Source organism: Kryptolebias marmoratus, linkage group LG24, assembly GCF_001649575.2.
Source record: "Kryptolebias marmoratus isolate JLee-2015 linkage group LG24, ASM164957v2, whole genome shotgun sequence".
Classification (NCBI taxonomy): Eukaryota; Metazoa; Chordata; class Actinopteri; order Cyprinodontiformes; family Rivulidae; genus Kryptolebias; species Kryptolebias marmoratus.
Genome location: NC_051453.1, coordinates 9,982,026 through 9,998,639, shown reverse-complemented (window position 1 = coordinate 9,998,639; position 16,614 = coordinate 9,982,026). Strand labels below are relative to the sequence as shown.

General features: G+C 37.1%; 1 protein-coding gene across 3 annotated transcripts in view; it reads left to right on the top strand.

Moving 5' to 3' along the window:
- pex5la (peroxisomal biogenesis factor 5-like a) overlaps window positions 1-16,149 on the top strand; it is a 71,262-nt gene extending 55,113 nt beyond the window's left edge. For all 3 annotated transcript variants that reach the window (XM_037974189.1, XM_017407023.3, XM_017407022.3), the window contains 7 exons: window positions 5,025-5,141; window positions 6,293-6,436; window positions 8,311-8,381; window positions 10,203-10,421; window positions 11,953-12,118; window positions 14,713-14,870; window positions 15,355-16,149. In XM_037974189.1, coding sequence (XP_037830117.1) covers window positions 5,025-5,141; window positions 6,293-6,436; window positions 8,311-8,381; window positions 10,203-10,421; window positions 11,953-12,118; window positions 14,713-14,870; window positions 15,355-15,556 — 1,077 coding nt within the window. In that variant the 3' untranslated portion in view covers window positions 15,557-16,149. The remainder of the gene's footprint in view (window positions 1-5,024; window positions 5,142-6,292; window positions 6,437-8,310; window positions 8,382-10,202; window positions 10,422-11,952; window positions 12,119-14,712; window positions 14,871-15,354) is intronic.
- The last annotated feature ends 465 nt before the right edge of the window (window positions 16,150-16,614 follow it).

The following is a 16,614-nucleotide window of genomic DNA, read 5'->3' as shown; positions in this document are numbered from 1 at the left end:
CTCAAGAGTCATTTAAACCAAAATGCTTCAGAAAAAACAAAAAAACACTATATAAGGGTTTTTTTTTTATCATTTTAATGCTTTTGTAATTCATGGTTCTTTGTGTGGTTCTAAACATCTTCCTGGTTTACTTCATTGCTTTTGATTTATGTTCTCGTATTCTTATAGTTCCTTTGTCTGTTTCCATCCTTCGTCTTTCTCTCACACTCCTGGTCTTTGTTTGTTAATCTTCACATTTCTCCTGCATCTGTTGTCACTTCTTCAGGTTTTTAGCAGAGGCTTGTCAAATCCTTGTTAGTTTTCTGGAAATGTTTGTCTTTTCTGCATCAGTGTGATTCAGCAAAGCCTTTTGTTGCATTTTTTTTTCTTTTCTTTTCAATCACCTCCTAAATTGAACCTGCACTTGGGTTCTTTTCTAGACTTCATTTTGTCACAAGACCTTTCTGTAACTTTCTTTTTTAATTAGAATTGAACAGCATATTCATGATAAAAGACGAGTGTTACAGGACTTTGTCCCACTTTCAGTCAGAATAAAATGCTCTGAGTTTCTACAAAAAGCTTTTGAGTACAAATGGATTGCATATTTAACCCTCACTTTAGAGAGAGTTGAGGCTGCTGAGGTTCCAGTGTGGTACACACTTGCCTGGCAGCTGAGTGAACATGAAGACTAATGGCTTTTGTCAAGCTTATAGGACAGCTTGTGCAGAAAACTGGATTATAGTTTGTGGACCACATTACTGGGGTTTTAAAGAGTCGCTTGTTTTCTTAACAGTCATGATCTGATTAGAGTTATAATATATGAGGCAGGTGAAAAGTACGAAATGCTACACGGAGAAAGGCTGCTCTGTTATAGTTTTATTATCGCTGGTTGTTTCAATGCAAATCCAGTAAATGTGTGTAAATTTGACTGGCATAAACTACCTATTAATTGGTGCATCCCTACTTTTCATCAAACAACACAAGTAGTTTTACCACGGTTTGAAGACAGTATTTAAATTAGTTCAGCTTAGTTTTCTTCCTGCACTGTTCCTGCTACAATACTAGTTGCGAAGCTGTCGCTTCAGTCATTTGAAACTCAATCATATTCAACAGAAGCAGGAGAAGCAGCAGCATCCGTTTATGGAATATTGAAAAAGTTAGTTTGTGCAGCTGAATTAGTGAGGGAGCAGGTTATGAAAAATAAATTACTCTGTTGAAATAGTCTGTTTGATGAATGTCAAAACCAGTAAAGCCTTTAGTTCTGCATTCCCTTCAACATTTTCTAAAAGGTCTACAGACAAAAAAAAAAAAAAATGCCCTAACTGATACATTTGTCAAAAAAAAGCATATCTAAAATCCATATTTATGCAAATTCTAGAAATAATGGATTAAGGTTTGCCTGAAAGCATAAAACTTAGAGTTTCTTGGCAGTGACAGCTTTGCAGATTGTGAACCCTGACTGTGCGGAGTAGGCTGGTTTATTTGGGGAATAAATATGAAACAGCATCAGAGAAACCAAACAGAGCAAAACAGCTGACAGATTTTACAATAAAGTCACATCTTATACTTGCTGTGAAATAAGATCAGTCAGAATTATGTAACAATGCATCAGTTTCTCGCTGACCTAAAACACATGTTAGATAAATCATCTCGATACAGCTGACCAATCGAGGTGATTTGACTAATTGAGTTTTTTTCATCAGTAAGTTAGTCATTATTTATAAAATGAATAATGAATACCCCCTCCACCCCCAAATCTCCTGCAGTAGTGACATGTGTATATATGTTGGCCAGAAGCTCTTTTTCTCAGAATAGATGAAAATTTAAGTCACTGCTATGAATTCCCTCCAGTAATAAACAGGATTTAAATTTCCCCACCATATCTTTTTTCCTTCCTATAATTAAAATCTCAGTGCCAGTGCTAAAAACTTTCTTCATAGTAATATAAAGAAATGTGTACATAAAGAGATTAAAAAGTAGTATGCACATACGCTGTGTTTTTATTACCTCCAGCAATTCAACCATTGGTGCAGCTTGGAAAAAAACAAAAACATTCACCTGTCTATAGGACACCAGTAATGATACGATGAACTGAGTCACTGAGCAAAACACAGGCACCTAACAGAGTAAGGAGTAATAAAAAAGCATTAGGATTATATTTTGAAATTGATTATATTAACTGCAGCTTGAGTCACAGCAGCCAGGAACAGATGATGGGGCGTACAAGGATTTTATGGAAGGACAAACATTTGGAAGTGTTTGACAAATTACTATTTTTTTACTGTGCCTTTTTAACACAGAGCCACCCAAAGTGTTTCTTATTTAACCATTTACACACTTACTATCTATTACATATTCATGCTGTGTGTTTAAGCTACATAATTTTATCCCTAATTAAAAGCCAATAAAAAAAGGGTCTTATCCAAGTCAATTGTCTGATTGGAAGACAACTTCTCAACCACTGAGTTACCCCCATTTAAAATAAATGTTTTGGATACTTTTTGTTGAGAATATCTATACACGATTATGTACTTTTACAGTAATATGAATCCAAATACCCTTTTTTTATTATACATCTTTTAAATGTGGTATTATGAACTAAGATGGAGTGCTGAATTCTAAAATAAACGAGACTTCTTTCATTCAGATATAATTTTCATGTCTAAGAAAAGGATTAAGTTATTGTTAAAAAAAAGCAAATGAAAGCACATTCATTAAGTATGCAATCTAACTAGAGCATTATTTTAAAATGTGACATTCTGTTGGGGTTCTAGTGAAAAAGAAGTACTTTTTCTACATATCAAAAATCTAAACTCCAAGCAACCTTTTCAGTCTCTGATAACACTTCCTCACAGAGCCAACAGTGGATTCCTCGCTTCAGGCAGTTTGTGTCAAAGTCAGCTGCTTGCAATTACCTGCCATCTTTCACCACCAGAGGAAACACTATGGCCTCAATGTCAATCAAAAGACTCAGCTCACGTAGGGATTTTAGGAACTTTGACACAAACACACATTTTGGTGCAGGATATACTCTCCCATCTACAGTGTCAGTACAAACACACACTTACTGTACACAGTGCTGTCATGTACTGATGATTTTCTGGCTTTAGAGGACTCAGTTAGTCACACGAGGCTGCTCTGCTCGGCATGCCTTTATTCTTCCCCGTTTGCTCTCACTCTGACAGAAAGACGGCCAAGAATCATGGACTCAGCCAGCTGGAAAAGAAAAAACTTTGGCAAGTCGTTTCATGCAAGTTTTTCAGTTATGACCCAAAACGCATCTGTAGCAACAGTGATGTGTGTGAGGAGAAACGGCACCGCTCATTGGGAAGTGTTGAAATACATACAAACAAAGAGGACAGAAAATAAATATTCAACCAAGATTTTACACTTGATCCCAACCCAACTCCTTCAGACTAAATCTATATGAGCATGAGGAAATAACCTTTTTGTAAGATACTGAGAAGAATTCACAATTTCTGTTTGATGTAACTGAGATTATTAAACAATAACCACTGATTTGTGTCTGGTTGTTCCGAAGCTTAAAAATTGGACTTTGACTGTTTGTAAGATAGGTGAACAGTAACCCTTACCCTGTTGGTCAGGGTCAAACTCATTAGGATCTACGCTCAGAGGAACGTTAATAATTGTATAGACTTGTACTTAAATTAATCAAACACTGTTTTACAAGTGTTGATTGTATAAAAAGGAACCAGCTTGTGCACCTGAAAACTGAAGTTTTATTACTTTCCTATAAAGTCAAAAATAATATTCGTCGAAGGAATGCAAATTGCCTGCTGCCTTGCATGCTGACATTTTAAACAAATGTTGTGCTCAGAGTATATGATGAGTATAAAGAATAAAATTTTCATGTATTAGAGGAGCTATGCATACAATTTCATAACATCTAGTGGCAAAATTCAAACTGCAAACTTGTTAAAATCTCATTTTAACAAGCATTTTGGATTTTAACTTCTAAAACTGCAAAAACTTCAATTCAGAGCCAGCAGGCACTTTGTCCCTTTTGGGATGCCATAGAAACATGGCAGTGCAATCCAACAGACGTTGTAAAAGAACAAATTATGACAAAATTTATTCAGTTTATTAAGTTTCAGTTTTACATATTTAATATTTTGGTTATGATAATAATGCACAGTTTTACACAATGAACATTTGTTTGAATTCAAACAAAAAAAAAAGAAGTTCTTGTTTTTAAACTTGGCAACTCATAAAAGTTCAAGATTACTGTTAAAGTTTAACATTGGATAAGATATTTCAATAAAAACTGGAAGCTTTAATGCAATTAAAACTTCAATTCAATTCAATTCAATCCTATTACAATAACATCTCATATTAAAGTTTTATTACAACACAAGATGAGGAAAACTTAAGCTCTGCTGTGATACAAGACACTGAAAGACTGATTTTAGCTTGTATCTAAAATACTCAGGCTATGCTCTCCTGTTAGATATAAAATTGAGAAGTTATTTCTGGAAGTGAATTGACATCTTGAACTGACAAGTTATCCAATCTGCAGTACCTGTCAGGTCTTTGGTCAGCTAATTAAATGCCAGCAAATAACAGCTCAAATGTCAACCTGATACAAATTTTGAAGCTCCGGTCTCACTTTTCTTTTCTTTGCACAAGAATAATTATTTTAAGACAAACATTCAGTGTTCTCTAACAAAATCTGCACACAGATGCTATTTTTTTATGATTGTTATTTTACATAATTTAACTGTCAGTCACTAGAAAGTGAGTGCAGGAGTTTCAGCCTTGGGGTGAATCAGTCCATTTGTTTTCATTTAAAGTGCCGTCTGTTCATTTAAACTCTGCTTTGAAAGGCAAATGTGATGACTCAGCAGGAGTTTGGAGCCCATAGATTACAGCAAGTCACTAAACTTGGCAGGGGTGTCATATCCAAGAGTGAGGAAAAGAAAATATAACAAGAGCTCTTGTTCTCCAGCACACTAATCAATCATTCCCCTGTTGTCTCCCTCCATCTCCAATCTGTGCGATGTGTTTCCGCTCTCTGATGTCTGCAGTCGGATACGGAGTTCTGGGATAAGATGCAGGCGGAGTGGGAAGAGCTGGCTCGAAGAAACTGGCTGACTGAAAACGAGCAGGCGCAGATCCCTTCATCTGTTTCTCCACATGAAAAGGTCACTATCATAGGTTCCATCCGGCATGGGCAGTAAAACTGTCGGGAAGACTCTCTCGAGATACGCAGAACTAACACCCGGTGCAGTGTAAACAATGCATGCATGCTTAGTTGCACAGACCTTTCACTTCAGATTTTATGTCCACGTATAATTAACTGTAAACAATGATTTTATTTATTCAGAGACAAGCATGACATTTACTGTCTCCCATTTTAAAGGAACACTCTAAATTATTGGAAGTGAGGTTGTATGAGGTCCTTACCACCTCATAGTCTGAAGAAGAACCACTTCTCTGTAAAGCCACAAGATTCCTTTCACAAAAGTAGTAATTTAACCTCTCAGACACAAGAGCTGCTGCTTCAGCTGGTACATTTTCACCAGTTACTGTGTGAGCTTGATGTTGCATCACTTAAATTTGGGTCCAAATCAACACAGGAAAAACAAAGTCAAGACAGAACCGAGAACTTTTTATGTATTGATAGGTCAACTTTCTTTTATCAATTTACTTTTGGTACATTTTTGTGAGAGTAATACAACACTTTAATTTCTATATTAGAACATGGCTGCTGGAAGAAGAAATGGTTTTAAATACAGGGAACCTTTTTTTTTTTACTTAAGACCTTGTTGTTTTGAATGGAAACATGCCAAACTGCTTTGAGTGAACATTGAACACATTGAACATTTTTAGTTATAAATGATCAAAACGGTTCTAACTGCTGGTTTTTACTTCAATATTTAATTGCCAATTGACATTGGAACAACAAGTGACCCTGTACCACAGAGCACATCAGATGTCTGAACAGTAAACTTCAACCACCTCTTGACCTTCTCATAGAAGGACATTGGCTCTGAGTTTTCTGACGGATCACAGATCGTACAAAAAATCTTGTCTCAAAGTCATCAAGCCCAAAAGCAGGCAATACACAAGGGTAATCAAAGTTTGAAAATGCAAAGTTTAACATTTAAATAGAACAGATAAACCCTGCAGGTTTGATGTGAAGCAGGGAAAAAAATCAATTCCTGCAGCTGGAGCTTTGCTCAAATATACAAATAGCACAGGACAGTCGCATCTTAATTTGGAGGAGAGTAACTGACATTGTCACTGTCCCTGTTTTTGTTTTGTTTTTTGTTTTTTTTTGTTTTGCTGACAGGGTTACTACTTCCACACAGATAATCCTTATAAGGACTTGCCTAATGCGTTTGAGGAGGGACTAAAGAAATCTCGAGAGGGAGACTTGCCAAACTCTGTCCTTATGCTGGAAGCAGCTGTACTGCAAGACCCTCATGATTCAGAGGTGAATTCATTTTGCATACAAGTCACACCGCCTTCCCCCCTCCACCTATTTGACTACCAAAGTTAACCACAGGCACATTAATATTTACAAACGCCTTTTTTGTGTTGAGGAAGATGATGCATTTGCAGCATAAATGGCTAGAAGAAACTGCAATCCAGCACCAGTAAACTGCACTGGATCAGCTGGAATTTCAGTGCGCACCTTAATCAAAATCCAGCCTCACTTACTCCACCTCATGTTGTGAGAAGGTGCAGAGGAAGAACGCCTCACTGACCACAGGCTGCGGGAAGCTGATTTAGCGGCTAGCACCCACAGGCTTGACGCTGATTGCCTGCAGCAGCCGAGGGATTTCTTTTTTTACTTGTTAAAAAAGAATTGTTTACTGTAGCGAAAATACTCAACTTGCTCTTCATGAGAACTTCCATTTGCTCAGGGAGCTGAATTATACCTCATTCTGCAATTTTTTTTTCTCCTTTTTGATATCTTCCCCAATTTCAAAAGGAGTGACCTCTTTGCAAGCTAAAAGAGCAAAGCTGTCACACAAAGTGCTTTCAGAATCCCCCAGAATATAGAGAAATGTGCCAGTTATTCCAAAGAGAGGATTATCCCGCGGTGTATGGAACTAATACAATTCTGAAATTCCTTCTGGGGCCGCTTAGTGGCTTATTGGCCCACTGTGAATCATTCAGAAATAATTTCACCCTTCATTTCAAAGAGTCAAACAAAACAGCATCGACAGAGATAAGCTTTAGAACAAGATATTAAATGTGCCCTTACACACGTCTAACACAGATGGGTAATCTCATAAAATCATTGTGTGGATTTTAGTTATTTTCTGCTTTGTTGTGTTCAGAGTTCATTCCTATAGATCTTCCTCAATGCTTTCATTTGTAAATTTATGCACATTCTGAATTTATTTAGAAAACGCTTAATGAGATTGAACTGAACAATTTAAATTCAGAATTGAACATTTTGACAATTAACATTTAGCATATTTTCAATACCAAAATCTCAGTAACTATACTCACTGCTTTCCAACCCTAATTCCAATGTGAGTAAAACAGAAAGCAATGATCCCCATCCTTTAGTAAAAGTAGAGTAAACCTGGTGAATGTTGTGACATTTCCTTGCACTGCTATAGATGCACTTTATGTTACGCAGCAACTACCGATCTGCCAAAGCCCAATGACAACACAGTCATTCAGTACAAAAGAGTTGGCAACAGAAACAGGCAACGACAGCAAGCCTGCGGTGGAAAATTTAGGATGCATTCAAGAAGAGGGGAAAAGTTCAGATAAGGGATTACAGTCTGAAAAGAAAGGCTCTGAGACACAAAAAGTATGAGTGTTTCTGTAATTACTATCACTGCCTGAAGGGGAAGACAAAAGCCCAGCAGGTTTCATCACAGCTTGAACAAGCTGTTTTCAGTCATTTTCAGCTGTAGAAAAATCAACACTTTTATTAATCAGTCACCCAATTAACCGCTATTATAGCTAGAAGTAACAATAATTTAAAAGTCATTTTGACTTTTAAACAGTTGATGGACTTCTATGAAACAATCTCATGAAGCTTTATTGATTAGTAACTGTCTTTTTATTGTTTAGATGATTTAACAGAGCAGCTGAAAGAGCCTAAGAACAAAAACCCTAATTAAATGTTTTCTCAGTCTAAGTTGGCTGAAAGTTATAATCTCAGTGGAGATGTGGCTGTTTACATGCACTGTAGCTCATTTGGGCCGGCGAGTCTGAAACACCAGAATCAGTCTCTCTGTGTTGGATCTCATTGTTCCTCCTGTGTTTGTGTCCCTTGAGAAGACAGGCCATGGCGTTTCTAGCCTGCTCTTCACTGTTATCTGTGTTTTCTTTTCCTTGCAGGCTTGGCAAGTGTTGGGGACCACACAGGCTGAAAATGAAAATGAGCAGGCAGCGATTGTCTGCCTCCAAAGGTAATGAGAAGCACATCTGCATGTATTTCTGATGTAAAGTCAAAAAAGCACAGAAGACCTGTAAGGTGCTGCCAGTCTGTAACAGCTGTTAAAAAACAAAGCCCAATAATACATTTGCCAAGAGGTTTCTACAAACTTTTTGACAGCAGTATATCCAGTGAGAACAAAAATACATAACAAATATATAAATAAATGTGCTATAGTTACAGTTCAATGAAGCATGAGACCCACAGTTAGCTTTTGAATTGCCAAAGTTCCTAAATCAGCGATTGGAAAAAGAAGTTCTGTAAAAAAAAATTCTATTCTTAAAGTAGAAGAACCCCACATGGATGCTGATTGCAAGAGTAGAGGTTCTGACTGGAGTCCTCAATGGGATGTGGCCCAGTTTCATCCATAACACTGCTGAAGCCAGAAATTGCACCTTCCTTGGAGTGTGAACGCTGACAAGTCAGCTGAAAACATTCAACACAGGCGTTGGGGAGAAATAATCCTACTTTTTCAAGTGTTTCATAAATGTTTTGTTTTGTAGAATAAAGATGCATTTTAAAAATCTGTTTTTATTTAATAGATTAGTAGGATGTGGATAATTTATATTTCACTTCTGACACAAATCTCACCTAATCCTGCAAGCTTGTGTACCATTGAAATCTCAGCTGGTTTGCTTGTTGGAAATTTTACTTTGAATATTGTGTTATCACTCTTTCTGTGAGGGCAGATGAAAGGATATTAGATGTTAAGTTGGCTTTTGTCCTGTTGCCGCTACCCCAGTTTCTCTTCAGATCATTACAGTACTGTAGTGTTGTAGAAAATAATGCATCTTAAAATGAAAACTTGTGTTTATTGTCCACGTCTACAGTTCTGTGAAATACAAATACTTTCTGTAAGAAACTTCTCATGGAGAAGTCGAGCTAACAGCTTGTCAGACTGAGACCTATTCCGGAGCGGACATCATACATCTGAAATAACTCAAACATTTCATTGCATTTTAAGTAAATGCTTTGATCATAGTCCATGGTTAGTTGAAATTTGAATGATCTTTAGCTTTTACCACACCAAATTTCGGCTCAGTATCTGTAAAATTGTTATAGCCATTTTTGCGTTTGCTAAGATTGCTGTGTTGTGGTGGCCATCTTGAATCAGATTGAATCAACAGAGGGCGATAAATTTTATAGTATTTTCTTGAACTGAACTATTTCTTTAAGGAGCTACTCATCATTATGCGAACACATCCCTGTGAGTGCATGAGAAGTTGGAATAGCGTTGACATGAATTTCTGCTTCACCACAGCAGGAGGTGGAAATCATTTAGTTGGTGTGGGATTATGATGGTTTTAGGAACGTTGGCAAATCAAGAGCAACAAATCAAGCCTGAATGTTGATGAAAGTCTAATCTTGCTTTGGCCTCTCACCTACTCTCCCAACTAATCCAAGTCTTTCATCCAGCACTATTCTGTCCTACTCTTCCTTTTGCCACAGAAGACATCTGTAGAAAACATTTATGTGATGTATTCTATGATATAATGACAGCAATCATCTCAAACACTCCCCGTCTCTTGTGAGATCACAGAGAGTGTGTTTCCCTAAATGCAAAGCTAATTCAAATCACCCAGGTGTGGGCAGCATGCAAACCTGCTCCTCTGTAGCAGAGGCAGGACAAGAAAGGTGCAGCTCACCCACCCTGATGTTGAAATGATCAGCCTCGGCCTGATGTTCCTCTGCTTTGGCCTGTCTTAATTAATTCTTGTCAAATCTAAATTTCTCTTTGAAGTGAACACCTTGCACCACCTCTCCTCTCCCTTGCCTGGATTTTGTCTCTGTCCAGGTGTTTGGAGCTGCACCCAAATAACCTCCCAGCTCTGATGGCTCTCGCAGTGAGCCTGACCAACACTGGGATGCGTCACGATGCCTGCGAGGCCCTGCTCCGCTGGCTCAGATACAATCCCAAGTACAAGCACCTGCTGAAGAGCAAGACCCACCTGATAGGGTCCCCAAACTCTCAGCGCAGGATGTCTTATGGCTCCAACATGAGCCGACATGAAAGGTAGAGCTGACACTATTTACTCTTTTTCTAGACATTATGAGAACGCACTGCTATGCTAAATAGAAATCATGTAAAAAACAATAAATCCTCTCTGAAGCTGCTTTTATGTAAAGTATTTCAAATTATCATCATTGCAATATTTAACAACATTATAACAGATGTTTTTCTAATATTGAGCAATCCTTATTGTAATACATTTGCACATATCTGACAGATCTTTATCAAAAACATTTAGTTATAAGGTGGATTAGGTTAAGCACTTAAAAAACAAAACTAATTTATTTTTATTCAATTATTTTTGCTTCCTTTTATTTTACAGTAAAGATAATTGCATGTGAAAGAAACTGAAAAACTTATCTTTTTTTTCCTGCTATTTATTTTTATGAAACAAGAAAGATAAAGATTATGTAGCTGATAGCTGAGTGATTGACATACTGATTAGCTTAAGCATTAATGAACAATTTTCTCAGGAATAAATGTTTTTTAACAAAATTGTAAAGTCATACATTACATTTCTATATATCTTTTTTATAATAATGATGTAAAATAGAAAATCATGTAATTATGCTGAGGAATCAACAGCAGAAAAATGACTAACATCTGCTGTAATCAATGATGAAATTTGCTGCAAAATATTTTTTACATCTAGACTACTGTTTTGGATAATATATAGTATAATAATACTATAATAATAATACACAACTATTGATGCATATTTATATCAAAATAAAAACGGATCCCAGACTGCATGTTATGCTTTCAAATTTGTAATGTTTCTCTTGTTTGTTTTATTTAAACTGCCATGATTTAGTCAGAGAAACTAAATGTGTTTTCAGGATCTCACCACCACAGTTCATATTAAGTTAAATTTTACTGGTGAGACACTCAACATCTAAGAGTATCCATCCTGTAAAACAGCTCTCGCTGTCCAACGCATGATGTTGTTAGGCATATCCGATTTAAAAAAAGCCTTTTTCTTCTTCCATTGTAAAGCCGAATGTTATCAAATCATTAATCGTCTAGCCTGTGCAGAGAGATACAGGTAGAACCCAATTACTGTGCTATCCCCTCCAGACCATCAGCTTTTTTTTTTCATTTCGGCTGCACAGTCCATTCCTCTGTCTTTAACCTTCTCAGCACAGCTATTCAGCATCACTTTCCCTGTAAAGTAGCTCTACTTCACCCTCCAATCTTTTGTGCTTACTTACTAAAAATGGCAGCTCTTATCTTTACCCAAACAATAAGACCAGATGACCACGGAGACTGAGTTAATTCTTTGTTTCAGTTATTTTTTTGTGAAATTGCTGTATTTTACATAGGATGCAGCAAAAACATCACTGCCACAAGTCGTCCTTTTTAAATCAGTCCTCTGCTGTTCTTCTTCTCTCCCCCCTTATTCCCTCATTATCCCTATGAATGAAAGTTTACATGCCACACACCAGACATCATAGTTCTGCAGTCCTCAGAGCACTCACTCAGCAGTCCTAAATTACATTAATCTTTCTGTGTGTGTGTGTGTGTGTGTTTACAGCTCACTGCTGCCAGAGGTCAAGGAGCTCTTCCTGGAAGCAGTTCAGCACAACTCAGACAGCATTGACCCAGATTTGCAGACGGGCCTTGGGGTGCTCTACAACCTCAGTGGAGAGTTCAACAAAGCTGTAGAGGCCTTCAATACGGCCCTGTCAGTGCGGCCCGAGGTAGGAAGCCCCTCACACACTCACAGTTTAGACAGAATCAAGATGTAATAATGTCTATAGCTGACACAACTCTTAGTGAGTGAAGAACACATTGCCAAAGCACTAATTAAAATCATTTTATGAACGTAAACGTCCAAAAAAATGGCGAAAATGCACTTGTTGCTTTCATGTTTGGCTAATATAACTTCTAACATTTATAAAGAATAAAACTTGTTTTTTTGCAGTCAAGTGCTTTACCCTTTATCAACCCATGTGCAACATAAATGGGTTCTACAGGTGTTCAATAATTTCAAGTCAACTGAAATTCATAGTCAAGGAGACAAAAACATTATTAAAATAGCTTGTTTTATTAGTGCTTACACAAATGAGTGATTTTACATAAAGCATACAGAAGTCAAAACCAAAACAGTGACGTAAAGAACAAGGCTTGGGGTGTGAGAAGTATGTTTGAGGCAAAACTGAAGGGACAGGGTGGGGCAATGTTTCATATTTCAGTATTTTTAGGTCTGCATGGCTGTGTATTTTTTATTATGGTACTTTACTCTAAATACAGTCCCTAATCTCTCTTCTGAGAAAATGAGTTAGCTCTTAATGTGTTTGTTCTTTTCTTCTCCTCTGTTCTCCTTCAGTACAGTTGAATAACCAGTGACAACATTCTTATTTATTTATTTATTTATTTATTTATTTATGTTTTTTTCTAATGGACAAAACAAAGCCTGAATCATTTCCCTAAAATTCAACCCATTATATGAATATTTGAAACATCAGTATCTGATTTATTAGCACAACTTAATTGCTTTAAAATAACATGCCTAATGTGTATTTTTATATTAATAAAGTATTAGATGAATATAAAGCTAGTTCACAGTGCAGGTTAACATTGTGCAGTCAGCTGAATGTGCAGCTTGCTTTAAATAAGGCAGGGTATATACAGTGATGGGCTGTTCTTGCCACTTTGTTCAATAAAAATTAGTTACAGTTGGTCCTTAAAAGTCACCAGATTTGTTGTTATTTGTTTTATAAAAAAAAAAAGCTACAAAGTTGCTAAGCTGGCAACAAAGAAGAGAATTTGCCTGCAGCTTCAGAGAAAGAAATGGAGCAGAATAATGAACGTGCAAAAAGAAATGTAAACACTTGTGTGGATTTAACAAAGAAGCAGATTTTTAAAGATTGAATTACAACATATCTGCATAAACTGCAGTATTAGATCTGAAATAGTATCAATATACCTTTATACATACAAGTCGATATATCACTCTGTTAGTAAAAACATTGTAGTTGATGCACATTCTTAAATCTGTGTTCATTAACTGAAGACATATTTTTTCTTCTTATACTCTCCTGCAAAGGAAAGTAATTCAGCTCAGAGCCAGGAATGACTCTGAGTTGTGTTGGCCTGTAAGTTGTGGTTGGTGAGCACACAGGACGCTCTGGTTTCCTCAGAGAGTCAACATATCTGACAGCTGGTTGACTCCAGCTGGCACTGCAATATGTCAATGATGGAAACTCTGTGTGTGTTTAATGAAACACAATTTATGGATGATCTGAGGTCCATTCAAGTGCTCATTAGAATGAATCTCAGACTAGTGTTTCTTTTTATAGATTTTTTTTGTTTGTTTTTTTACCAGTCGGAAATTGCTTACACCCTGTTGTGCATGTCTGCTATCTGGACTACACCTATAGTTTAGACTTCATTAACTGAAAGAAGTATATGTTGGCAAGTGCTTAAGGCAAAAAATAAAATAAAAATAAACTTGAGAAAAGAAAGTGAAATTTATGTGCTGTAATTAAATATTTGGTGCTCTGAGAACTTACACACATGCAGGATGACCATTTAACTCTTTGGTCAAAATTTAACAACAGGAACATTGCTGTGTGAGCTTCACAAGCCCAAGGAAGCAGGTAAGGCGCAATGAGGTGAACTAAATTAGACAGAACAAACTTTTTGTTCCATTTCCCTCTTGCAAATCCATCCATGTCCTCCCTGCACTGTCCCAGGCTGGCATGAGTATGACTCACTCCCGTTCTCCGCATTTGACTTGGTAATTTCTGCTCCCCTACTGGAAAAGACCGCTCTGAAAACAAAAGAGGGATAATTATATCCTGCTACTGGGCTTAACCAAAGATGAAGGACCCGTGTACTGACCTCTGTTTGCGCCTGTCTGCCTGCAGGTGGGCAACAGCGACAAGGACATCCAGTGTGTTGTAACTTTTTATTATATCATCCTTGGTTGGCCATTTTTTTCCCCCAAAAAAAGTCACATAGGGCTTTAAACTGAGTCCCTATTTTCATTTCATTATTTTTATTTAAGTTGCATTTATGTGTGCAACTACTATATTTTTTTAAGAATGGCAAGGATTTAAATTAACTATAACAACAATACCTGAAGAAAAGCTAGTTAATTGTTAATGTAAAATCACTAAAAGAGACATCTGTTAGGTTTGCTTACAGTAATCAGTATATGCACAGAAATATACACATAGCCCACATTATATTAGCTGAAACCAAGCAACAACACATCTAAAGGAGCTCTAAAAAAAGATGTTTGTATCTTTGTCATCTCTTATCAACCCAACACTCAACCTTCATCCAGGACTACTTGTTGTGGAATCGACTGGGAGCCACGCTGGCAAATGGAGACCGCAGTGAAGAGGCGGTGGAGGCTTATACGAGAGCTCTCGAGCTGCATCCAGGGTTTATCAGGTCACGCTACAACCTGGGAATCAGCTGTATTAACCTGGGGTCACACAGGTGAGTCAATATGAGAAGAGTCCTGCCCGGTTTGACACAATGGGCCACATGCAACAGATGCACATTTAGGTTGTTTTAAGATCTGGATTGTATTTCTACATATTTGATTTGAGCAAATCCAGCCCTCCATAAGGTAGATGGGGGTTTGAATTTATGAGATTAATAAGGATTTTGTTTATTCTTTGTGTGTTTGCATGAGAGATTGAGACCAACTCACACGTGTGCAAAAAGGCTTTTCACCTTTTCCTGTCTGATCAGTTCATCTGCATGACTTTGCAAATTCTTCTAAAAGCTAGGTGACAAAACCTACAAAACTAGTGAATACTGAGTTTTAACTGCTGTGATAAACCCAGAGTTCAGGTCCTTACCAGCTGGAAACATTCACGTGATATCTTTTTGTGTGAGCTCTGACACTCACTCTATTTATAGATTATTCACTAAACATCATCTGATACGCGACAAATTACTATTTTTGTTTCCCCAGAGAGGCAGCCAGTAACTTCCTGACTGCTTTGAGTCTTCAGAGAAAAAGCCAGAGTCGCCAGCAGTCTCACCAGGTGATGTCCGGGAATATCTGGGCAGCTTTGAGGATAGCTTTATCCATGATGGACCAGCCTGAACTCTTCCAGGCTGCAAACATTGGTGACTTGGATCTTCTCATGCGAGCCTTTAACTTAGACATTTGAGCATTAAAAAAAAGAGGAAGAGATGTTGAAGTCTCCCCAATCACTCATTCTCTGATTTCTACCAGTCAGCCAAAAACCCAAAGTGCACATGTCAGAGTTAACATATGTTAAACTCATAAATCTAAAGTACCTACAATGGTCAAACCCTGTCATATATTTTTGCCCTCATTCTTTGGAGCAGTCCTGGGTGCCGGTTCTTCCAAGGGTTTGGACAAACTGCTTCGCGATGGAATTTGCACTGCAATTTGTGATTTCCCTAAAGAGCACAAGGACGGGCAAAGATTGTACGAGCAATGCCTTAGAGAACGCATCAATTAAAAACTGACTCATCCAGTGGAACTGAGGAGAGCCAGGATTGGCAGCCAGTTTTAAGACTCCCACAGAGAAATCCTCACAAGCCATTTGCAGCAAAAATGATGAGGTTTGTGGAGAAAAAAAACTGTCGACTCAGGATTGTTTCTCCCTCTAAAGGATGGATTTAGTGAGCAGATGTTAGAGGCTGCATCTCATAACCTGGAGCTCCAGATTGTCTTCCTGGCTTCTGTCAGTGGAGAGTTACAGTATATTAAACTGCATAAATAAGCATTTTTCAAAAGTGGATACTTGTTTAAAACTAACATACTTGTAGAAGATTTTCCCTTTGCACTTCTGACATTTAGATGACTTCCAAGAAATGCAACCCTTACTCAAGCCTTACTCAGATGCATGCATCCAATTATATTTATTTACACTATTTAAAAAGGCAACAACAAAATATGTAAAGTCATTTTCAGAGTGGTTTTAATTTCTTTATATAACTGATATTTTGTTTTTTACCTTGAAAAGTTACTGAGCCATTGATTCTGTTGTTTTGATTTATTTTGGTCCTAGCACCAATGTTCTTGTTGTTCCCTTTAAGCTGACTGGATGAGGAAAAAACACAATTTAAGTGGGAAAATTGATTAGTTATATTGAATTTTATCATAGAAAATGTTTTTACAGGTATCCTTCTAATGCCTGATGTAAGCACCATAATTTATTTTTATTTCTGCTGAGTGCATTTGCTTTATTACAGCATA